The sequence below is a fragment of the Heptranchias perlo genome, unplaced genomic scaffold, assembly GCF_035084215.1.
Source record: "Heptranchias perlo isolate sHepPer1 unplaced genomic scaffold, sHepPer1.hap1 HAP1_SCAFFOLD_217, whole genome shotgun sequence".
Classification (NCBI taxonomy): Eukaryota; Metazoa; Chordata; class Chondrichthyes; order Hexanchiformes; family Hexanchidae; genus Heptranchias; species Heptranchias perlo.
This window is the reverse complement of record NW_027139231.1, coordinates 387,356-411,785: the sequence shown is the minus strand read 5'-3', so window position 1 is coordinate 411,785 and position 24,430 is coordinate 387,356. Positions and strand designations below refer to the sequence as shown.

The following is a 24,430-nucleotide window of genomic DNA, read 5'->3' as shown; positions in this document are numbered from 1 at the left end:
GATGAGGGCAGTGCATTTGATGTAATCTACATGGATTTTAGCAAGGCCTTTGACAAGGTCCCACATGGCAGACTGGTCAAAAAAGTAAAAGCCCATGGGATCCAAGGGAATGTGGCAAATTGGATCCAAAATTGGCTCAGTGGCAGGAAGCAAAGGGTAATGGTTGACGGGTGTTTTTGCGACTAGAAGGCTGATCCACTGGGGTTCCGCAAGGCTCTGTACTCGGTCCTTTGCTTTTTGTGGGGGGCTTGATCAAGAAGTTTGCAGATGATACAAAAATTGGCCGTATGGTTGATAGTGAGGAGGAAAGCTGTAGACTGCAGGAAGATATCAATGGATTGGTCAGGTGGGCAGAAAAGTGGCAAATGGAATTCAATCCGGAGTTCTCCCCGGTGTGAGGACCAATATTTATCCCCCAACTAACATCACCACAAACAGACCGACTGTTTACTGATCCAATCACTATTTCTGAGCCTTCTGTGCACAACGTCCGATAAATGGAACACTTCAAAAAGTAATCAATTTTGGGATGTCCTCAGGACATGAGCTGTAATAAATACAAGTTCTTCCTATTTAACAGCTTAATTAATTTCTAAAAATGCCGTCTACAAAAGTAGCAAAGGTCTTTTTTACCGCTGTCATTTAACATTTATCTTATCTTTTTATTTTTCCCTTTGAACTAATTCTAATTGTACAATCTGCTCAATGTTTGAAAAGTAATACATTAGAAAATGCATGATTCATGATGTTAGATTCAGAGTTAACGGATATTAAATAAACATGCTTGTGGCTGCCTGCACTGATTGTTCCCAAACTATATGGCCAGCAAGCAGATGTGATCCCAATCAACAAAGCATTTTGGTTGTGTTTTCTGACCAAACGTTCCAGGTGTATGATTTCATTTGACATCAATATCTTAATTATAAAATTCCCATTTGAATACCAGCCACAAACATACAGCTTTTATCCTGTGTTTGGATTACCTCAAATCAAGCTGGACTTCCATTTTTAGAGCAGACTCAGAGTTGCTGCTGCAGTACTCCGAGTGACGTGACAGAGCACAGAGCATCAGACTACCTACTTGAACAGAAATCAGTACTGTACCTGCAAATAGATGTCCAACCTTTTCTGGGTTAGATTCATCGTTTGCATGAGTTTTTCATCTTGATTAGTTGACTGAACATGTTGCTGTTTGAGAACTGCATTCTTTTCTTTCATATATTTCTCTCTCACTGACTGAAACCAGTGCAACGAGTCAAATTCCTGGTACTGATCCAACAGTTTAAGAATGTAGGCAACACCTGCAATAATTGAAGAACTCACACAGATCAGCAATGTATAAACAAATTAAGCCTTAAACACTTAATGCGTGCATCAGAATTTGAACTCAGCTGTGAGGAAACTGGGAGGTTAGGGAGAGAAAAGACTGGAAATAAGGAATTCAGTCACCGTCCAATTGCGTGTATATCCGAGAAACTGCCCAGAGCCGCTCGGCCTGACTGACAGAGCACAGCGCTGGAGCACCAGCCTAACCAAGATACACTGAATCTTGTGCTCATCGTCTCCTGTCAGTCATATATTTAAACATTTATACAAAATCTTTCTCTTTTGTATCAGTACTGTATTTGGGTGTTCCTGATGGGCATCAGTTTCGTCAACAAGATGCTTGGAAAGGCATTGAATAGGGGAGGGGGGAAGGGCAGCTTGCTCCTCAGTATATCCAACTTACACCAAGAGCTTCATTGAGAGGCACAAACTCCTACAAGATAGTTTCACCAACTGAGAGGAGCAAACCCGACCAGACCAACTTGCCCTGCCCATTCCACCTGGTGCAAAATGAGACTCACTTTCCATTTATTTCCATTTTGCAAGTGTCTTTAAAAAAAAATCAAAACTGCACAAGCATTAATCTTTTTTGCCACTTTTTCCAGCTCCATTTTAAAGATTATGGAAGCAGCCTGCTCCAGGTCAAGTCCCGTTCAAAGCCCTGGAATGGCAATCTGTGGACAAGCATTAATGTGTGCTGCCAGTTAATGATGAACCCTGGCAGTACTGTAACAGGGGAGCTTTGCCCACAGAGTTTGGAATAACTGAGACCATGGTCACCTTTTGTTTAGATAGCTCTAAATTTCCAATGTTTATAGAGGCAAATGGAAGTTGAATTTTCCATCTTTTCACCAGCTCAGCTCCTATCTGCCATGATGTACAAGGCATTAGAATACACACAAACAGATGACACACTTCAGACTGAGCTCCTGACCTCCAAATTGGTCTTAATTTGTTGACTTACTGGTACGTTGCTTTTGTTAACCGCTGACACAATCTTTCAGCAGATAGGAGAGAGAGTCCCAGGAGTGCATCAACATTACAGGAAAATCACATAGATGTATTTTGACTAACCCATTGCAAACCCGTCATCGGTAAAGGCAGCTCCAACTTTATTCTTCTTATTCAACTTCTCCTTGCAGCTTATTGAGTGGTCGACAAAGTTCAATGTCTGTAAAGATCCAGCCACAACCATCAGACATTAGTGGACTGTTACAGACTTAACGTATCCCCTACAATAATACCAAGTATAACTTGGCTGAGGGTTTACAGTTAAATTTAAAAATGAAAAAGTCAAGAAGTTCAATACTATTAAACTGACTACTTCAGGTTGCAATTTATTGATAAAAATCTCATGTCTGTGCACACTTCTAGCTATTCCCATTATAAATTCCTGTGTCCACATTTATAATGGTAACTGACTTTGTAAATGCATAATGCTGTAATTATATTTTCCTTCCAATGGAAACCTCAGTTTAACATCTCCCAGCCCCTTTCTACTGCAGAGACTCTAACAACCAACCAACTCCTCTGCTTCCCAAATTCTTGTACATCTTCCCATTTAACTATGACGAATATAAAATCGAAGTGCTATGTAGAAATAAGGACAGAATGTAAGATGGTAAATGGGGATGCGATAAGTCTGCATACCCTGTTCTAATTATCCTCTGCCCTCTAACTTCACTACGCTCATGTGCAGTGTCACAGGAGATTGACTAGTATATCAGAAAATGCAGGGTAATCTAAACATGGACAGATATACCTACCAGTGGAGGCACAATGATGTAGAAGTTGCGTAGATGCATATTTTTAGAGCTACGGAACTCAGGAGCAAATACCTCCACCAGCATCTTGAAGTATTCAGTCCCCTCTGCGGAGTTTCTAGTGAGATCAGTAAGGACAGAGTCCAGCTGTCTAGCATTTAAAAAAAACAGAACAGGAAGGTTAAAAAAAAACCACTGCAATGACCAACACCCATTTAAAATGAGGAATGATTAAATGGACAGCAATCATATTTCTCAGTCCTCTTGAGGAAGGTGCTAGGAGGTTAGTACTAACTGAAGAATAAACCTGCTGGGAAATGGTAAAGATGTTTTTGTCCAGACCAACTGTGAATGATGTGATCAGAAAGCAAAGAACCGAATATGTGATTTGGACTAATTTAGACGGTTGATTCAGTATTAGATGTACTTGGTTGCGCAGTACCTCTCTCAGGGTAAGGTGTGATTTTAACCACGGCCAGTGCTTTTCCTGCTAACGTTACCTGGCCGCTGTCTGAGTTTCCTCCGAAAGTCCTTCTTCTTTTACAAGTTCCTCAAAGTTCACAATATCCTCCAAGTCCGGAACAAATCTAAAACAGAGTTGAGTCACTGTAAGCTCATTGCTCGCTGTGCCAAGTTTGGACACTTGCTTTTGTAATTAAACAGTACCTTATTGCATTACTACAGCAATGCAGTCCACCAGATCGAATCATCCGAACATAGCCCATTGCGTTCCCTGAAAGGAAAACCATTATCTAGAAAAATGAAAGGCATTCACCCATAGTACAAACATCATATACTCACTCCTATTGTGTGTACACTATTCCATTAATTGTATTCTCATCAAGACGTACAAACACTTCTGGTATAACTAAACAAATAGTTTACTTAACCACACATGCATGTGTCCAATGAGCAAATCAACCCTCCTGCAGGGCACACATTACATAGAATGTACAGCACAGAAACAGGCCATTCGGCCCAACATGTCTGTGCCGGTCTTTATGCTTCACAGGAGCCTCCTCCCTCATCTCACCCGATCAGCATATCCTTCTATTCTTTTTTCCCTCGTGTTTATCGAGCTTCCCCTTAAATGTATGTTATTCGCCTCAACTACTCCATGTCGTAGCGAGTTCCACATTCTAACCACTCTCTGGGTAAAGAAGTTTCTCCTGAATTCCCTATTGAATTTATTACTGACTATCTTATATTTATAGCTCTAGTTCTGTCCTCCCCCATAAATGGAAACATTTTCTCTATGTCTATCCTATCAAACCCTGCCATAATCTTAAAGACCTCTATCAAATCACCCCTCAGCCTCCAATATTAGTTGGAATTTAAGACTGAACCACGTAAGGAAGTTACTATCTTTCAAAATTTGATAACTAGAAGAGCTCAGAATCAGTTGTACCTCCCTGATCATGTGTGTGTGACTGCGTCACCAGGTGTAGCACTGAGCCAGACGCGTCACCAGGTGTCGCACTGAGCCATACGCGTCACCAGGTACCAGGTTCAATCCCTGCTCTGTGCTGAAGTAGCTGATCACAAATGGGGTTGAGGTGTGGTCCACTTCAAACTCTTAGTTTTCAAATTCAACATGACCTCCATTTCCATGGATTGTCTATAGGCCATCATCAACCCCTTCTCCAAGGCCCAAACCAGAGAACTTAGTTGAGGTACAGACTCCAATCCACCTTTCCATTAGCACAATAGGGCTGAGCATCTTTGGACCATACCAGCAAATTACATACTGTATCTAGAAACAGAAGAGGAACCCCAAAACAGTATGGCTTACACTGCATTGGAAGTTCTCCTTCAGTCACTTACCTATCTGGCTAATAAGCTGCCTGAACTGGTCGAGGTAACTCTGTCCCTCTGGAGTCAGCCCAAGTTTTCTGATGCCTCGATTAAACTTGTCTGCCCGGTCAAAAGGATACTGTGAACAAGAGTAAGTTGATTCATCTTACTAAACTGTGACTGAATCGAGGAGCAAAGCCAACAATGTACAGTGAATCAATCACACTTTTTATTATTTGCTATTTTCCAAGATTTTTACTGGTTTCAGAGATTGTATTCCACAATTCCATCCATTTTTCTATGGAATCTGCAAATTGGAGGCCTGTGGTTGGACTGTTCTTTAACTTTTTGCTCCCCTTACACATCTAATCCTCTCCCACAGGACACAGAGGGATTGGAATCAGAAACTGGTGGGGCAAAACAGTAAATGAACAATGGGAGGCGTTCAAGGAGGAGATGGTTCGGGTACAGAGTAGACACATTCCCACGAGGGGGAAAGGAAGGGCATCCAAAGCTAGAGCTCCCTGGATGACTGAAGATACAGAAATTAAAATGAAACAGAAAAAGGAGGCTTATGACAAATGTAAGGTTCATAATACAGTAGAGAACCAGGCTGAATATACAAGTTACAGAGAAAATCTAAAAAAGGGAATAAGAGGGGCAGAGAGAGTATGAGAATAGATTAGCGGCTAACATGAAAGGGAACCCAAAAGTCTTTTATAAACATATAAATAGTAAAAGAGTAGTCAAAGGAAGGGTGGGACCGATTAGGGACAAAAAAGGAGATCTTCTTGTGGAGGCAGAAGGTATGGCTGAGGTACTAAATGAATACATCGCATCGGTCTTCACTAGAGAAGAGGATGCTGCCATTTTAACAGTAAAGGAGGAGGGAATAGCAATATTGGAGAGGATAAAAATAGAGGAGGTACTTAAAAGATTGGCAGTACTCAAAGTAGAAAAGTCACCTGGTCCGGATGGGATGCATCCTCGGTTACTGAGGGGAATAAGGGTGAAAATTGCAGAGTCTCTGGCCACAATCTTCCAATCCTCCATAGATATGGGAACGGTGCTGGAGGACTGCAAATGTTACACCCGGTTCAAAAAAGGGGAGGGATAAACCCGGCAATTACAGGCCAGTCAGTCTAACATCAGTGGTGGGGAAACATTTAGAGACAATAATCCGGGACAAAATTAATTGGCACTTGGAAAAGTCTGGGCTAATAAATGAAAGTCAGCACGGATTTGTTAAAGGAAAACCCTGTTTGACTAACTTGATTGAGTTCTTTGATGAAGTAATGGAGAGGGCTGATGAGGGTAGTGCGGTAGATGTTGTGTATATGGACTTTCAAAAGGCATTTGATAAAGTACCATATAATAAATTAAAGCCCATAAGAGAGATAGGAGCAGGAGTAGGCCATTCGGCCCCTCGAGCCTGCTCTGCCATTTAATGAGATCATGGCTGATCTGATTTTTACCTCAACTCCACTTTCCCGCCCTTTCCCCATATCCTTTGACTCCCTTGCTGGTCAAATATTTGTCTAACTCAGCCTTGAATGTATTCAATGACTCAGCCGCCACAGCTTTTTGGGGTAAAGAATTCCAAAGATTCACGACCCACTGGGAGAAGAAATTCCTCCTCATTTCCGTCTTAAATGGGCGACCCCTTATTCTGAGACTATGCCCCCTAGTTTTAGATTCCCCCATGAGGGGTAACATCCTCTCAGCATCTACCCTATCGAGTCCCCTCAGAATCTTGTATGTTTCAATAAGATCTCCTCTCATTCTTCTAAACTCCAATGAGTAAAGTCCATGGGATTAAAGGGACAGTGGCAGCGTGGATACAAAATTGGCTAAGGGACAGAAAGCAGAGTAGTGGTGAATGGTTGTTTTTCAGACTAGAGGGAGGTGTACAGTGATGTTCCACAGGACTACTGCTCTTTATAATACAGATTAATAACCTGGACTTGGGTATATATGTTATAATTTTAAAGACTGCAGATGACATAAAACTCGGAAGTGTAGTAAACAACTTGGAGGATAGTAACAGACTTCAGGAGGACTTAAGACATACTGGTGAGATGGGCAGGCACATAGATTCATAGATTAGGCCGAATGGCCTCCTTCCGTGCTGTAACCATCGAGTCCGTGCCGACTCTAAGTAAGAGCAATCCAACTAGTCCCACTCCCCCGCTCTATCCTCACAGCCCTGTAAATTATTTCCTTTCAAGTACTTCAGTTCCCTTTTGAAGGCCATGATTGAATCTGCCTCCACCACCCCCTCGGGCAGTGCATTCCAGATCCTAACCACTCGCTGGGTAAAAAAACTTTTTCCTCATGTCACCTTTGGTTCTTTTGCTAATCACCTTAAATCTATGTCCACTGGTCCTTGACCCTTCCACCAATGGGAACAGTTTCTCTTTATCTACTCTGTCTAGGCACTTCATGATTTTAAATACCTCTATCAAATCTCCTCGCAACAGTCTCTGTTCCAAGGAGAACAACCCCAGCTTCTCCAGTCTATCCACGTAACTAAAGTCCATCGTCCCTGGAATCATTCTAGTAAATCTCTTCTGCACCCTCTCTAAGGCCTTCACATCTTTCCTGAAGTGTGGTACCCAGAACTGGACACAATACTCCAGCTGTGGCCGAATCAGTGTTTTATAAAGGTTCATCATGACTTCCTTGCTTTTGTATTCTCTGCCTCTATTTATAAAGCCCAGGATCCAGTATGCTTTTTTAACCGTTTCCTCAACCTGCCCTGCCACCTTCAACGATTTGTGCACATATATCCCCAGATCTCTGTTTCTGTACCCCTTTTAGAGTTATGCCCTCGAGTTTATATTGCTTCTCCTCGTTCTTCCTACCGAAATGTATCGCTTCGCATTTTTCTGCGTTAAATTTCATCTTTTTTTAATTTGTTCATAGGACGCAGGTGTCGCTGGCAAGGCCAGCATTTATTGCTCATCCCCAATTGTCCTTGAGGTGGTGGTGGTGAGCCACCTTCTTGAACCGCTGCAGTTCGGGTGGTGAAGGTTCTCCCACTATCTGCCTCGTGTCCGCCCCTGCCACCAGCCTGTCTATATCCTCTTGAAGTCTATCACTATCATCCTCACGGTTCACTACGCTTCCAAGTTTTGTGTCATCTGCAAATTTTGAAATTGTGCTCTGTACACCCAAGTCCAAGTCATTAATATATATCAAGAAAAGCAGTGGTCCCAGCACTGACCCCTGGGGAACATCACTGTACACCTCCCTCCAGTCTGAAAAACAACCGGTCACCACTACTCTCCGTTTCTTGTCCCTTTGCCAATTTTGTATCCATGTTGCTACTGCCCCCTTTTATTCCATGGGCTGCAATCTTGATAAGCCTACCGTGCGGCACTTTATCAAATGCCTTTTGGAAGTCCATATACACCACATCAACTGCATTGCCCTCATCTACCCTCTCTGTTACCTCATCAAAGAACTCTAGCAGGTTAGTTAAACACGATTTGCCTCTAACAAATCTGTGCTGGCTTTCCCTAATTAATCCACACTTGTCCAAGTGACTTAATTCTATCCCAGATTATTGTTTCTAAAAGTTTCCCCACCACCGAGGTTAAACTGACTGGCCTGTAGTTGCTGGGTTTATCCTTACACCCCTCTTTGAACAAGGGTGTAACATTTGCAATTCTCCAGTCCTCTGGCACAACCCCCCCCCCCCCGTATCTATGGACGTTTGGAAGATTATGGCAGTACCTCCGCAATTTCCACCCTTATTTTCCTCAGCAATCTAAGATGCATCCCATCCGGATCAGGTGACTTATTTACTTTAAGTACAGCTGGCCTTTCATGTCATGGCAGATGAGATTTAACGCAGAGAAGTGTGAAGTGCTGCATTTGGGTAGGAAGAATGAGAGAGGCAATATAAACTAAATGGTACAACTTTACAGGGGGTGCAGGAACAGAGAGACCTGGGGGTGCACATACACAAATCTTTGAAGGAAGTTGAGAAGGCTGTTAAAAAAGTTTACGGGATCCTGGGCTTTATTAATAGAGGCAAAGAGTACAAAAGCAAGAGTTATGCTAAACCTTATAAAACACTGGTTAGGCCTCAGCTAGAGTATTGTGTTCAATTCTGGGCACCATACTTAAGGAAGGATGTTAAGGTCTTAGAGAGGATGCAGAAGAGATTTACTAGAATCGTACCAGGGATGAGAGATTTCAATTATGTGGAGAGACTGGAGAAGCTGGGATTGTTCTCCTTAGAACAGAGAAGGTTAAGGGGAGATTTGATAGATGTGTTCAAAATCATGAAGGGTTTTGATAGAGTAAATAAGGAGAAACTGTTTCCAGTGGCAGAAAGGTCAGTAACCAGAGGACACAGATTTAAGGTGATTGGCAAAAGAACCAGAGACGACATGAGGAAACATTTTTCATGCAGCGAGTTGTTATGATCAGGAATGCACTGCCTGAAAGGGTGGCGGAAGCAGATTCAATAGTAACTTTCAAAAGGGAATTGGATAAATAGAATCATAGAAGTTTACAACATGGAAACAGGCCCTTCGGCCCAACATGTCCATGTCGCCCAGTTTATACCACTAAGCTAGTCCCAATTGCCTGCACTTGGCCCATATCCCTCTATACCCATCTTACCCATGTAACTGTCCAAATGCTTTTTAAAAGACAAAATTGTACCCGCCTCTACTACTGCCTCTGGCAGCTCGTTCCAGACACTCACCACCCTTTGAGTGAAAAAATTGCCCCTCTGGACCCTTTTGTATCTCTCCCCTCTCACCTTAAATCTATGTCCCCTCGTTATAGACTCCCCTACCTTTGGGAAAAGATTTTGACGATCTCCCTTATCTATGCCCCTCATTATTTTATAGACTTCTATAAGATCACCCCTTAATCTCCTACTCTCCAGGGAAAAATGTCCCAGTCTATCTAACCTCTCCCTGTAAGTCAAACCATCAAGTCCCGGTAGCATCCCAGTAAATCTTTTCTGCACTCTTTCCAGTTTAATAATATCCTTTCTATAATAGGGTGACCAGAACTGTACACAGTATTCCAAGTGTGGCCTTACTAATGTCTTGTATTCAATGTTCTGACCAATGAAACCAAGCATGCCGAATGCCTTCTTCATCACCCTATCCACCTGTGACTCCACTTTCAAGGAGCTATGAACCTGTACTCCTAGATCTCTTTGTTCTATAACTCTCCCCAACGCCCTACCATTAACGGAGTAGGTCCTGGTCTGATTCGATCTACCAAAATGCATCACCTCACATTTATCTAAATTAAACTCCATCTGCCATTCATCGGCCCACTGGCCCAATTTATCAAGATCCCGTTGCAATCCTAGATAACCTTCTTCACTGTCCACAATGCCACCAATCTTGGTGTCATCTGCAAACTTACTAACCATGCCTCCTAAATTCTCATCCAAATCATTAATATAAATAACAAACAACAGCGGACCCAGCACCGATCCCTGAGGCACACCGCTGGTCACAGGCCTCCAGTCTGAAAAACAACCCTCTACAACCACCCTCTGTCTTCTGTCGTCAAGCCAATTTTGTATCCAATTGGCTACCTCACCTTGGATCCCGTGAGATTTAACCTTATGTAACAACCTACCATGCGGTACCTTGTCAAAGGCTTTGCTAAAGTCCATGTAGACTACGTCTACTGCACAGCCCTCATCTATCTTCTTGGTTACCCCTTCAAAAAACTCAATCAAATTCGTGAGACATGATTTTCCTCTCACAAAACCATGCTGACTGTTCCTAATCAGTCCCTGCCTCTCCAAATGCCCGTAGATCCTGTCTCTCAGAATACCCTCTAACAACTTATCCACTACAGATGTCAGGCTCACCGGTCTGTAGTTCCCAGGCTTTTCCCTGCCGCCCTTCTTAAACAAAGGCACAACATTTGCTACCCTCCAATCTTCAGGCACCTCACCTGTAGCTGTCGATGATTCAAATATCTCTGCTAGGGGACCCGCAATTTCCTCCCTAACCTCCCATAACATCCTGGGAAATACTTGAAGGGAAAAAATTTGTGGGGCTATGGGGAAAGAGCAGGGGAGTGGGACTGATTGGATAGCTCTTTCAAAGAGCCGGCACAGACATGATGGGATGAAAGCCCTCCTCCTGTGCTATACCTACTGTGATTCTTTGAACGGATCATCAGAAAGCACAAATGAAACAGGTTGAAATTTAGTATACTGCTTTCACTTGGCTTACAACTGACACCCAACCTGCCATCACCTGGCCCGCACACTGCCTAAACACAACTCACACTGTGCTCCCGGTCAAGTAAGTGCCTGAAGGACACCGTCCACAAATAAACTGAACTTCAATACTTTAGCAGTTCCACTCATACCTTTTGATCATTTTGGTCCTTGGTCTCCTTAAAGAATCGAATGTCTTTGATTAGTCGAGACTTGATATGTTCATCATACATGAACTGGCTGAAAATATAAAATTTTTTCCTCAGAAACTGGTAGGTGAAATTGACCTGGAACAAAAATTGCAAGGATACAGTTTGCGTAATCATAGAACCATAGAAAATAGGAGCAGGACATTCAATATGATCATGGCTGATCCTCTATCTCAATATCATATTCCCACTCTCTCCCCATACCCCTTGATGCCTTTTGTGTCTAGAAATCTATCGATCTCCTTCTTAAATATATTCAGTGACTTGGCCTCCACGGTAGAGAATTGCACAGGTTCACCACTGAGTGAAGAAATTTCTCCTCATCTCAGTCCTAAATGTCCTACCCCGTATCCTGAGACTGTGACCCCTCGTTCTGGACCCTCCAGCCAGGGGAAACATTCTCTCTGCATCCAGTCTGTCGAGCCCTGTCAGAATTTTATATGTTGTAACGCAAAAACACTCACACTGCCCCAGGCTCGCGATCACACACACACTCTGCCTCTACAGAAATGGGGAGTAGGTGGAGGGAAAAGAGGGATTGAAAAATGCTTTTGGTTTGCAGCATACTCAAAATAAGCAAGATATGTAGCAACTGAATGCTGGAAGTATTCCACTGGAAATATTCCACTGGAAATATTCCACTGGAAATATTCCACTGGAAATATTCCACTGGAAATATTCCACTGGAAATATTCCACAACAGCCGGTCCATAAAACACCACCTCAGAAGTTTTTGGGTCATGTATAAAAGGGTCAGTGTAAGTTCCACAGTCACCCACTATGTATAACATCACAAATGTAGAGCATGAGTGTTCCTTTCTGTCCCTTTCATTTCCCATTTAAAGCTTCAAATACTTAATCTCTGGTTCTTAGAGCTCTCTATACTCTGTATAATCTTTTCATACAATGCATTTATATTTGAAGGTGTGAAAAACCCAGAGTAGATGTACTTGACGGTAAACATACTGAAGATATTTGACTTATCAACTCTAGGCAATTTGTTTCAACTTTATTTATCAAAGCAATTTGTTACCTTGCTTCTAATGACCTCACATATTGCATCAGAAGTGTAGAGCTGGGCTTGTACCCAAATACAAAACTGGTTTGCAAATTCTTATAGATTTCACATCTAGAGATAAGAAAGGCATGAATGCGGGTTTCAATATCAGATGGGCTGGGGGGGTGCAGAAAAAGAGGCTTGCGATGGAGAGGATGTGGGATCAGAAACTCAGCTCAGGGTTGAGCCTGAGACAGTGGCCAGGGAGGGGGTGGAGTTTGTGATGATAGAGCAAGCCCCAAAAATGACAATTTCAGTCTTCCCAATATTTACTACAGTAAGTTAAAACTCATCCACAATTGGATGTAGGACAAGCAGTCAGACAGCAGAAGAGTTGAGAGGGGTGGTGGAGAGGTGGAGCTAGCTGCCATTAGTGACAGAGGCTGATCCCATGTTTGCAGTTGTTGTCACCAAGGGGCAGATGTAGATGGGCCGGGGGCAAGGATGGATCCTCGGGGAACTCGAGATGGCAGCACAGCAGTAGGAAGAGGAGTCATTGCTGGAGGTGCTCTGACTACGGTTCGACAGTCAAGAGTGGAATCGAGCAAAGGCAGTCGATGAAGCATGACAACAGAGGAGAGGCATTGGAGAAGGACAGCGGTCAACTGTGTCAAAGGCTGTAGAGGGGACAAGGAGAGAGAATGCACAGAGGACGTCATCTGCAATTTTAGTTAGGGCCATTTTGGTGCTGTGGGAAGAGTGAAAGCCAGATTGGAGGGATTCAAACAGGGTGTTGTGGGAGGGATGGGCACAGAGTTGGGAGGTGACAACATGTCCAACCACTTTGGAACGGGGCGATGGTTACTGAGGACAGAGGGATCAAAGGTGAGGTTTTTTTTTTTGAGAACGGGGTGATGACTGTGGTTTTGAAAGGGAGGGGGATTATGCTTGAGGAGAGGGAGCCGTTAACAATATCAGCCAGCACAGGCATCAGGAAGGGAAATTGGGTGGTCTGGAGTTTAGTGGAGTTGGGGGGTGGGGGAGATGAGGCTAGTAAAGGGGGGGGGGGGGGAGGAAGGAGGAGAAGGAGGACATGGAGATGATGAGGAAGAAACTAGAGACTAAAGGGTAAAGGGGTAGGGGCTGGGAGAAAAAATAAAGTTGAAATCTGAAACTCACTCACAAAAGGCTGTGGGTGCTGGAGGACAATTGGAGCTTTCAAGACTGAGATCGATAGATTTTTGTTGGGTCAGGGTATCGAGGGATATGGAGCAAAGGCGGGTAAATGGAGTCGAGGTGCAGATCAGCCATGATCAAATTGAATGGTGGAGCAGGCACGAGGGGTTGAATGGCCGACACTGTTCCTCGTGTTCCAATGAGAAGCAGCAGAGGCAGCCGAATGGATGGTCTGTTGACAAAGAAACCCATGACTTGCTGCTAGTGAGAGCAGATGGGACAGGGGAGGGGAATGTGTGGAAGTAATTGGTGGTAGAGAAAAGGAGCTTGGGGTGATCTTCACCCTTTGGAATAATCCTACAGTAGTGGGCGGTTTTACACAGAATGTACAGCACAGAGACAGGCCATTCGGTCCAACTGGTGTGTGATGGTGTTTATACTCCACACAAGCCTCCTCCCTCCCTACTTCATCTAAACCGGTCAGCATATCATAAGAACAGAAGAACATAAGAAATAGGAGCAGGAGTAGGCCAATCGGCCCCTCGAGCCTGCTCCGCCATTCAATAAGATCATGGCTGATCTGATCCCAACCTCAAATCTAAAATCATGTCCAATTTCCTGCCTGCTCCCCGTAACCCCTAATTCCCTTTACTTCTCGGAAACTGTCTATTTCTGTTTTAAATTTATTTAATGATGTAGCTTCCACAGCTTCCTGGGGCAGCAAATTCCACAGACCTACCACCCTCTGAGTGAAGAAGTTTCTCCTCATCTCAGTTTTGAAAGAGCAGCCCCTTATTCCAAGATTATGCCCCCTCGTTCTAGTTTCACCCATCTTTGGGAACATCCTTACCGCATCCACCTGATCAAGCCCCTTCACAATCTTATATGTTTCAATAAGATCGCCTCTCATTCTTCTGAACTCCAATGAGTAGAGTCCCAATCTACTCAACCTCTCCTCATATGTCCGCCCCCTCATCCCCGGGATTAACCGAGTGAACCTTCTTTGTACTGCCTCGAGAGCAAGTATGTCTTTTCTTAAGTATGGAGACCAAAACTGTATGCAGTATTCCAGGTGCGGTCTCACTAATACCTTATATAACTGCAGCAATACCTCCCTGTTTTTATATTCTATCCCCCTAACAATAAAAGCCAACATTCCGTTGGCCTTCTTGATCACCTGCTGCACTTGCATACTAACCTTTTGATTTTCTTGCACTAGGACCCCCAGATCCCTTTGTACTGCAGTACTTTCCATTTTCTCGCCATTGAGATAATAACTTGCTCTCCGATTTTTCCTGCCAAAGTGCATAACCTCACATTTTCCAACATTGTATTGCATCTGCCAAATCTCCGCCCACTCACCCAGCCTGTCCATATCCCCTTGTAGGTTTTTTTATGTCCTCCTCACTCTCGACTTTCCCTCCCATCTTTGTATCATCTGCAAACTTTGATATGTTACACTCGGTCCCCTCCTCCAAATCGTTAATATAGATTGTAAAGAGTTGGGGACCCAGCACCGACCCCTGCGGAACACCACTGGCTACCAGTCCGAGAATGTACCATTTATCCCAACTCTCTGCTTCCTGTTAGATAACCAATCCTCCACCCATGCCAGAATATTACCCCCAATCCAGTGATTCTTTATCTTGAGCAATAATCTTTTATGTGGCACCTTGTCGAATGCCTTCTGGAAGTCTAAATACACTACATCCACTGGTTCCCCTTTATCCACTCTGTACATTATATCCTCAAAGAACTCAAGCAAATTTGTCAGACATGACTTCCCCTTCGTAAAGCCATGCTGACTTTGTCCTATTAAATTATGTTTATCCAAATGTTCCGCTACTGTCTCCTTAATAATAGACTCCAAAATTTTACCCACCACAGATGTTAGGCTAACTGGCCTATAATTTCCAGCCTTCTGCCTACTACCCTTTTTAAATAATGGTGTTACATTAGCAGTTTTCCAATCTGCCGGGACCTTTGCCGAGTCCAGAGAATTTTGGAAAATTATTACCAAAGCATCCACAATCCCTACTGCCACTTCCCTCAAGACCCTGGGATGTAAGCCATCAGGTCCAGGGGATTTATCTGCCTTGAGTCCCATTAATTTACTGAGTACCAATTCCTTAGTGATTTTAATCGTATTTAGCTCCTCCCCCCCTAGAGCCCCCCGTTTGTCCACTGTTGGGATATTCTTAGTGTCCTCTACCGTAAAGACTGAAACAAAATATTTGTTCAGCATTTTTGCCATCTCCATGTTTCCCACCATTAATTTCCCGGTCTCATCCTCTAAGGGACCTACGTTTGCCTTAGCCACCCTTTTTCTTTTTATATAACTGCAGAAACTCTTGCTATCTGTTTTTATATTTTTTGCTAATTTATTTTCATAATCTATCTTCCCTTTCTTAATCAATCCTTTCGTTACTTTTTGCTGTCTTTTGAAGACTTCCCAATCTTCTATCCTCCCACTAAGTTTGGCTACCTTATATGTCCTCGTTTTTAGTCGGATACTATCCTTAATTTCTTTACTTAGCCACGGATGGCTGTCATTTCTTTTACACCCTTTTTTCCTCAGTGGAATATATTTTTTTTGAAAGTTGTAGAATAACTCCTTAAATGAACACCACTGTTCATGTACCGTCTTACCCTTTAAACTATTTTCCCAGTCCACTTTAATCAATTCCGCTCTCATACCATCATAGTCTCCTTTATTCAAGCTCAGTGCGCTTGTTTGAGAACCAACCTTCTCACCCTCTAATTGGATATGGAATGTAACCATGTTATGGTCACTCATTCCAAGGGGATCCTTAACTAGGACATTATTAATTAATCCTGGCTCATTACACAGGACCAGGTCCAAGGTTGCTTGCCCCCTTGTAGGATCAGTTACATACTGCTCAAGAAATCCATCCCTAATACACTCAATAAACTCTTCCTCAAGGCTGCCCTGCCCAATTTGATTTGTCCAGTTAATATGATAGTTAAAATCCCCCATAATTATAGCTGTTCCCTTATTACATGCCCCGACTATTTCCTGATTAATACTTCTTCCAGCAGAGTTGCAACTATTAGGAGGCCTATATACTACGCCCACGAGTGTTTTTTTCCCCTTATTATTCCTTATCTCTACCCAAACTGTTTCATTATCCTCATCCTTTGTCCCAATATCTTTTCTCTGTATTACAGTGATTCCTTCCCTTATTAACATAGCCACCCCACCTCCCCTTCCTTCCTGCCTGTCCTTCCTGATTGTTAAATACCCTGGCATATTTAATTCCCAGTCGTTGTCACCCTGCAGCCATGTTTCTGTAATGGCCACAAGATCATACCCATACGTCGTTATTTGTGCCGTTAACTCGTCCATTTTGTTACGAATGCTACGTGCATTCAGATAAAGAACTTTCTCACTTATCTAGCTTCCCCTTAAATCCATCTAGGCTAGTTGCCTCAATCACTCCTCGTGATAGCAAGTTCCACATTCTAACCAGTCAGAAGTTTCTCCTGAATTCCCTATTGGATTTATTAGTGACTATCTTATATTTATGACACCTATTTCTGGTCTCCCCCACAAGTGGAAACATCATCTCCGCATCTACCCTATCAAACACTATTGTCTGAATGAGCTTTATCAGGTCACCCCTCAGTCTTCTCTTTTCCCCAGCCTGCTCAATCTTTCCTGATAGGTATAACCTCTCAGTTCTGGTATCATCCGAGTAAATCTTTTTTGCACTTTCTATAAATATGCACGTCACTCCGCTTTTTAAGAAAGGAGAGAGAGGGAAACCAGGGAATTATAGACCAGTAAGCCTAACATCTGTTGTGGGGAAAATGCTGGAGTCTATAATTAAGGATAGGGTGACTGAACACCTCGAGAATTTTCCGGTAATCAGAGAGCGCCAGCATGGATTTGTGAAAGGTAGGTCATGCCTGACAAACCTGATTTGAATTTTTTGAAGAGGTGACTAAAGTAGTGGACAGGGGAATGTCAATGGATGTTATTTATATGGACTTCCAGAAGGCATTTGATAAAGTCCCACATAAGAGACTGTTAGCTAAGATAGAAGCCCACGGAATCGAGGAAAAAGTACGGACTTGGTCAGGAAGTTGGCTCAGTGAAAGGCGACAGAGAGTAGGGATAATGGGTAGGTACTCACATTGGCAGGATGTGACTAGTGGAGTCCCGCAGGGATCTGTCTTGGGGCCTCAATTATTCACAATATTTATTAACGACTTCGATGAAGGCCATAGAAAGTCTCATATCCAAGTTTGCCGATGACACAAAGATTGGTGGCATTGTAAGCAGTGTAGTTGAAAACATAAAATTACAAAGGGATATTGATAGATTAGGTGAATGGGCAAAACTGTGGCAAATGGAATTCAATGTAGGCAAATGTGAAGTCATCCACTTTGGATCAAAAAAGGATAGAACGGGGTACTTTCTAAATGGTAAAAAGTTAAAAACAGTGGATGTCCAAAGGGACTTAGGGGTTCAGGTACATAGATCATTGAAGGGTCATGAACAGGTGCAGAAAATAATCAATAAGGCTAATGGAATGCTGGCCTTTATATCTAGAGGGCTAGAGTACAAGGGGGCAGAAGTTATGCTGCAGCTATACAAAACCCTGGTTAGACCGCACCTGGAGTACGGAGAGCAGTTCTGGGCACCGCACCTTCGGAAGGACATATTGGCCTTGGAGGGAGTGCAGCGTAGGTTTACTAGAATGATACCCAGACTTCAAGGGTTAAGTTACGAGGAGAGATTACACAAATTGGGGTTGTATTCTATAGAGTTTTGAAGGTTAAGGGGTGATCTGATCGAAGTTTATAAGATATTAAGGGGAACAGATAGGGTGGATAGAGAGAAACTATTTCTGCTGGTTGGGGATTCTAGGAGTAGGGGGCACAGTCTAAAAATTAGAGCCAGATCTTTCAGGAGCGAGGTTAGAAAACATTTCTACACACAAAGGGTGGTAGAAGTTTGGAACTCTCTTCTGCAAACGTCAATTGATACTAGCTCAATTGCTAAATTTAAATCTGAGATTGATAGCTTTTTGGCAACCAAAAGGTATTAAGAGATATGGGCCAAAGGCAGGTATATGGAGTTAGATCACAGATCAGCCATGATCTTATCAAATGGCAGAGCAGGCATGAGGGGCTGAATGGCCTACTCTTGTTCCTATATTCCTATGGATGTCAGAACTGTTCACAGAACTCCAAGTGTGGTCTAACCAAGGTTCTATACAAGTTTAACATAACTTTCCCTCTAGAAAGGGGAACAGATAGGATGGATAGAGAGAAACTATTTCCACTGGTTGGGGATTTTAGGAGTAGGGGGCAGAGTCTAAAAATTAGAGCCAGACCTTTCAGGAGTGAGATTAGAAAACACTTCTACACACAAAGGATGGAAGAAGTTTGGAACTCTCTTCCGCAAACGGCAATTGATACTAGCTCAATTGCTAATTTTAAATCTGAGATAGATAACTTTTTGCCAAGCAAAGGTATTAAGGCATATGGGCCAAAGGCAGGTATATGGAGTTAGATCACAGATCAGTCATGATCTTATCAAATGGCAGAGTGGGCTTGAGGGGCTGAATGGCCTACTCCTGTTCCTATGTAAATGAATCCAAGTGCTTTTTTTTAAAAAAAAGGCCTTATTAACCTGCTTTAAGATTTGTGTATCTGTACCCCCAGATCCCTCTGCTCCTCTGCCCCATTTAGGCTGTCATTATCCAAGCAGTATGGGGCCTCCTTATTCTTCCCACCAAAATGTAATACCTCACACTTATCTATAATTGAAATTCATTTGCCAATTACACGCCCATTCTGCAAGTTTATTAATGTCTTCCTGTGATTTGTTGCAGTCCTCCTCAGGATTAATTATAACCCCCCAATTTGGTGTCATCCTCAAATTTTGAAATTGTATTTCTGATTTCAAATCATTTATGTAAATGATGAACAACAGTGATCCCAGCACCGATCCCTGGGGAACATCACTTCCCACCTTTTGCCAGTCTGAGTAGCTACCTTTAACCCCCACTCGCTGTTTTCTGTTTTGTAACCAGCTTGCTATCCATTCTGCTACCTGTCCCCGATTCCACATGCTCTGACCTTAGTCACGAGTCAACTATGCGGTACCTTTTCAAAGGCCTTTTGAAAATCCAAATATATTACCTCTACTACATTACCCTGGTCTACTATTTCTGTTACTTCTTCAAAGAATTCAATAAGGTTGGTCAAGCAAGACTTTCCCTTTTGAAATCTGTGCTGACTATTCTTTATTATACTTTTGGTTTCTAGATGTTTTTCTATTACATCTTTGAGTAAGGATTCCATTATCTTTCCTATCACCAACGTTAATCTGACTGGACTATAGTTCCCTGGACTTGTTATATCTCCCTTTTTAAATACAGGAATAATACTAGCTTTGGCAAGGCCCAGCACAACTTGCAATCAGACCTGGCAATGAACGGCCAAGGCAGTTGTGTGACAGCTATGCTCAGGTCTGCACCTTTTGGCAGTAAAGGTACAGGCCACATAGGGGGAGGGGCGGGAGAGAAACAGGGGGTCGGAGTCGGTGAAGGTTTTTTGCTGGCGACCAGAGTATTGGAGGGGAAGGACTGGTTACAGATTAACTGCAGAGATATCAAGGCAGTTTGGAGTTTGAAAGTGACGCTGTAAGCAACTTGGGGAGGGGGTAAAGAAGAATTTATTTCCATTGGCAAATGCAGAAAAAGGTGGGTTTGCAGGAGATGGGGAGGTGAGGAGGTCTGAGTGGTGAGGGATACAAGGAAGTGGTTGGATATAGCCTCAGTATAAATGGGGAAAAAACTGAAGTGAGGTAGGGGGCAGATTAGACAAAAAGCATGGGAAAAGGAGTATTTAAAAAATGCAAAAATGGTTAAAATGTATGCAGTGGAATGCACAGTGTGGGTAAGTAAACTGGGGGAACTGGGAGCAACTATTTTACAGAAAGATCTAGACTTAATAGTATTAACAGAAAGCTGGCTGCAAACTGAAAAAGAATGGAAAATAAATATAAATCGGGACATATTTATTATCCGTGCTTTTATTATCTCCAGTCTCGACTATTGCAACGCTCTCCTGACCGGCCTCCCCTCTTCCACCCTCCATAAACTTCAGCTTATCCAAAACTCTGCTGCCCGTATCCTAACTCGCACCTGTTCACCCATCACCCCTGTGCTCACTGACCTACATTGGCTGCCAGTCCAGCCACGCGTCGGTTTTAAAATTCTCATCCTTGTTTTCAAATCCTCGCCCCTCCCTATCTCTAACCTCCTCCAGCCCTACAACCCTTTGACATCTCTGCACTCCTCCAATTCTGGCCTCTTGCGCATCCCCCGAGGGAGGTGAGGGAGGAAATTGCCATGACCCCAGGAATTACAGTTCAACAACAACAGCAACCTGCATTTATATAGCACCTTTAACGTAGTAAAACATCCCAAGGCCCTTCACAGGAGCGATTAACAAAATTAGACATCGAGCCACAAAGATCTATTAGGACAGGTAGGTTTTAAGGAGCATCTTAAAAGGAGAGGTGGAAAGGTTTAGGAAGGGAATTCCAGAGTTTGGGGCCTAAGCACCTTAAGGCACAGCAGCCAATGGTGGAGCGGAGGAAATCAGGGATGCGCAAGAGGCCAGAATTGGAGGAACACAGGGGTCTCAGAGGGTTGTAGGGAGTTTACAGAGATAGGGAGGGGCAAGGCCATGGAGAGATTTGTACACAAGGATAGGAATTTTAAAATCAGGCTTTATTGGGTGTGGATGTGACCTGAGGGGACTAGAAAGTGGTCAATGTAGTACTGATTATTAAAAAGGGAGATAGAGCTAAACAAGATAATTACAGGCCAGTTAGCTTAACATCTGTGGTAGGGAAAATTTTACATCTTTTATTAAGAATGAAATTACCATGTATCTAGAGAAAATGGTTAGAAGTAGCCAACACTGGTTTCAAAAGAGCTGATCCTGCTCGTCCTCAGATTCCTTTGAGAGGTAACAGACGTGGTGGATGGAGGAAATGCAATGGGTGTAGTGTGTACAGACTTTAGGAAATCGTTTGCCAAGGTACCACATGGGAAATTAATGAAGACGATTAAGGGTTATGGAATTAGGAGAAAGATAGCAAACTGGATTAAAAGTGGGTTACAAGGGAGTAGGAGTCACGGGCAGTTTTTCCAGAGTGCTTGGAAGTGAGCAGTGGTGTCCCACAGGGTTCAGTTCTGGGTCCACTACTGTTTACTCTGTACATCAGTGATTTGGATATAGGCCTAGAGGGAGTGGTGTCCAAATTTGCAAATGTTACAAAATAGAAGGGGTAGTTAATTCTTTACAAGATCCTAGGAAACTGCAAAGGGAAATTGATTAAAAGTGGACTAAAAAGTGGCAGATGGAATTTAATGTCAGTGTGAGGTGATACATACCGCCCCGGTGGGGGGGGGGGGGGGGGGGGGGGGGGGGGAAGCCGGCTCGGTGCTGTGAAAGAGCAGAGAAATTTGGGTGCACAGGATCACAGAATATTAAAGGCAGCACCTTAGACTGATACAGCTGTAAAAAAAAGCTAATGGAACTCTAGGTTTTATCACGAGAAGTATAGAATATAAAAGCCAAGGTGGTAATGATGAGCCTGTATAAAATTTCAGTTGGAGTACAGTGTGCAGTATTGGGCTCCACACTATAGGAAGGATATTGAGGCAATTGAGAGGGTACAACACAGATTCACCAGGATGCTGCCAGGTATGAGGAAATACAAATACAAATACAAAAAGAGACTAGAAAAATGTGGTCTTTTCATTAGAACGCATATTACAGAGCGATATGATAGAAATGTTCAAAATTATGAAAGGACGGGACAGGAAAGATAGAAACAGACTGTTTGCAGCGGTTGAGCGGTCTAGAGCAAGTGGCCACTGTTACAAGATTAAAAGTAAGAGGTTTAGAACAGAGAGCAAGAGAAACGTCTTTATGCAGAGAGTTGAGGCTGTGGAATTCACTTCCAGGGTTAGTGGTTGAGGCAGAAACTATGTCAACATTCAAGATTAGATTGGATAGGTGGACAAATGGACGTGCAAACAGGGTGGGTAAATGTGATTTGGACTATTTACTCATGTGGAGGGTAAACGTTGACACGGACTGGTGGGGCTGAATGGCCTGTTTCCATGTTGTAACTTCTATCTATGTCTCCATACAGCGATTACCACTAACATTTGGAGAAACCAATTTGAGCAAGTTGAAGAGTCCAACAGTGCGAGAAGGATAAGCAGTGCAGATATCTTTTGTCCAGCTCAGTGGCTTCATCCTGCCTTCTACTGTGCATATCATGCATATGTTAATAGATTAGGAATTGTAACTCCTCCCAGCCAGTTCCTCAATTGTAATCAGTACCCATTCTTCAACCAAAATATAGTTTAAATATAAATCCAGAAAACTTTTTGCAAATTTCTTTTAACAATTCATCCAATTGAGTGCCAAGGATACTTACTGTTGTGTTCATAATGCCTGTTCCATGTGTACGGATTGAGTTTGCAACATGCCTAATGTTGATTGTATTCAAATGTTTATTGTTGCTTGTGCGTTCAATGAAGATCTGTAATGTGTAATGAAACGCAAGTTTCAAACTTCATGCTGACAAATGAAAGTTTCTCTTAATTATGAGTCTCAAAAATCCAAGCTATCAGTTGCTAAACGTACCTGGTTGTTGAGATTGTAGAGATACCGTGAAACAAACACATGGATATTTCGCATTATTTCCAGAACATCTAATCCCTGCAAACAATTTGAAATTACATTAGAACAGAATACTGCAATTGCCTTGCACTAACTTTAACTATCTGGTAAATAGTTACACTGTAATGGAAACTTTTATTAATATATCCAAATGCAAAATTAAACACGGATAATTAACTCACAAAACCACATGAGAATTTAAAGCTTGGTCTCGGTGTAGAACTGCCAGAATTCAGCACAGGCTTCATTTTGTGCCAAACTCAGAACAGCCATTTGTCTTCCTATTCACCATTACAAAGCAGTCCTGGTAAATGATATACACTAAAAAGCTGCACAGCACTCACCTGTTCCAGGGTCTGGCTGGGTAGGTGTGGTTCGGTCATGGAGAGACTGTACCGCTGGGTTGCTAGATTTCTCATTTCACTATAGGTGGCCCAGTCATGAATAGCCACTGTTGTCAGGTTATAGAAAGTCTTGTCCAGATAGTGAGTTACATATGCTGTTAAACATTTGTGAAAATGATTTTTAATTTGACATAACTGTTGCCCACTTTACAATGTGATGTTTAACGAACAGACATTGAATAAGCTGAAATCTGAACAGAAACTAACCTTTGACATCAATGAATCTGTTAAAGAAGCGGATTGGTTTGATAGAGAAGAAATCAGTCAAGTCTTTGATGCCGACTCTGAATGGATTGCGATCATCTAATTTTAGATGTGTGTGCACAGAGAGTCTCAGGTCCTTCTCTATCTCCTTACACAGCTTATCCAAAAGGTGCTGTTGGGGAAGGAGAGGAGAAGCATGAGGGACCCAGAGAAGGAATGCAATGAAGAAAAAATAATTCTTCAACAGGTTTACAGACACATTATAACACTTTTAATGTTTGAAGCTTTTCTGAATTAGTTTGATTCAGACAGCATCAAGAAATCATTAATTCAGTCATACCTTTCTTAAAGGAAGTTAAAAACAAGTGAAACTGTAACCGTTCCCTGCTGGAGAACTTTTCAAACTATAAAACTAGATTGTAGAATGATAGAACCTCACCCTCAGTCTAACCAGTACTATTCTCACCCCACCCCCCAAAAAATCCCTCCAATCCAGTACAATGACGGGCACGATGGGTCTGTCTCTGTGCCACGCAAACTCAATGCGACTGGGTGGAAATGTAATCACATTTCCCTCAGCCTATCAGGAAAGTCTCAGC

The 24,430-nt window shown here is 42.7% G+C and overlaps 1 protein-coding gene across 1 annotated transcript in view; it reads right to left on the bottom strand.

Moving 5' to 3' along the window:
- Positions 1–24,430, bottom strand: part of LOC137310104 (WASH complex subunit 4-like) — an 83,312-nt gene that overhangs the window by 2,327 nt on the left and 56,555 nt on the right. Inside the window, exons 20-30 of the mRNA XM_067978061.1 lie at positions 23,835–24,003; positions 23,568–23,722; positions 23,188–23,262; positions 22,979–23,083; positions 11,250–11,384; positions 4,914–5,022; positions 3,756–3,822; positions 3,590–3,676; positions 3,093–3,240; positions 2,401–2,497; positions 1,105–1,301 (exon numbers count right to left, since the gene is read on the bottom strand). Of these exons, the coding sequence (XP_067834162.1) occupies positions 1,105–1,301; positions 2,401–2,497; positions 3,093–3,240; positions 3,590–3,676; positions 3,756–3,822; positions 4,914–5,022; positions 11,250–11,384; positions 22,979–23,083; positions 23,188–23,262; positions 23,568–23,722; positions 23,835–24,003 (1,344 nt within the window). The remainder of the gene's footprint in view (positions 1–1,104; positions 1,302–2,400; positions 2,498–3,092; positions 3,241–3,589; positions 3,677–3,755; positions 3,823–4,913; positions 5,023–11,249; positions 11,385–22,978; positions 23,084–23,187; positions 23,263–23,567; positions 23,723–23,834; positions 24,004–24,430) is intronic.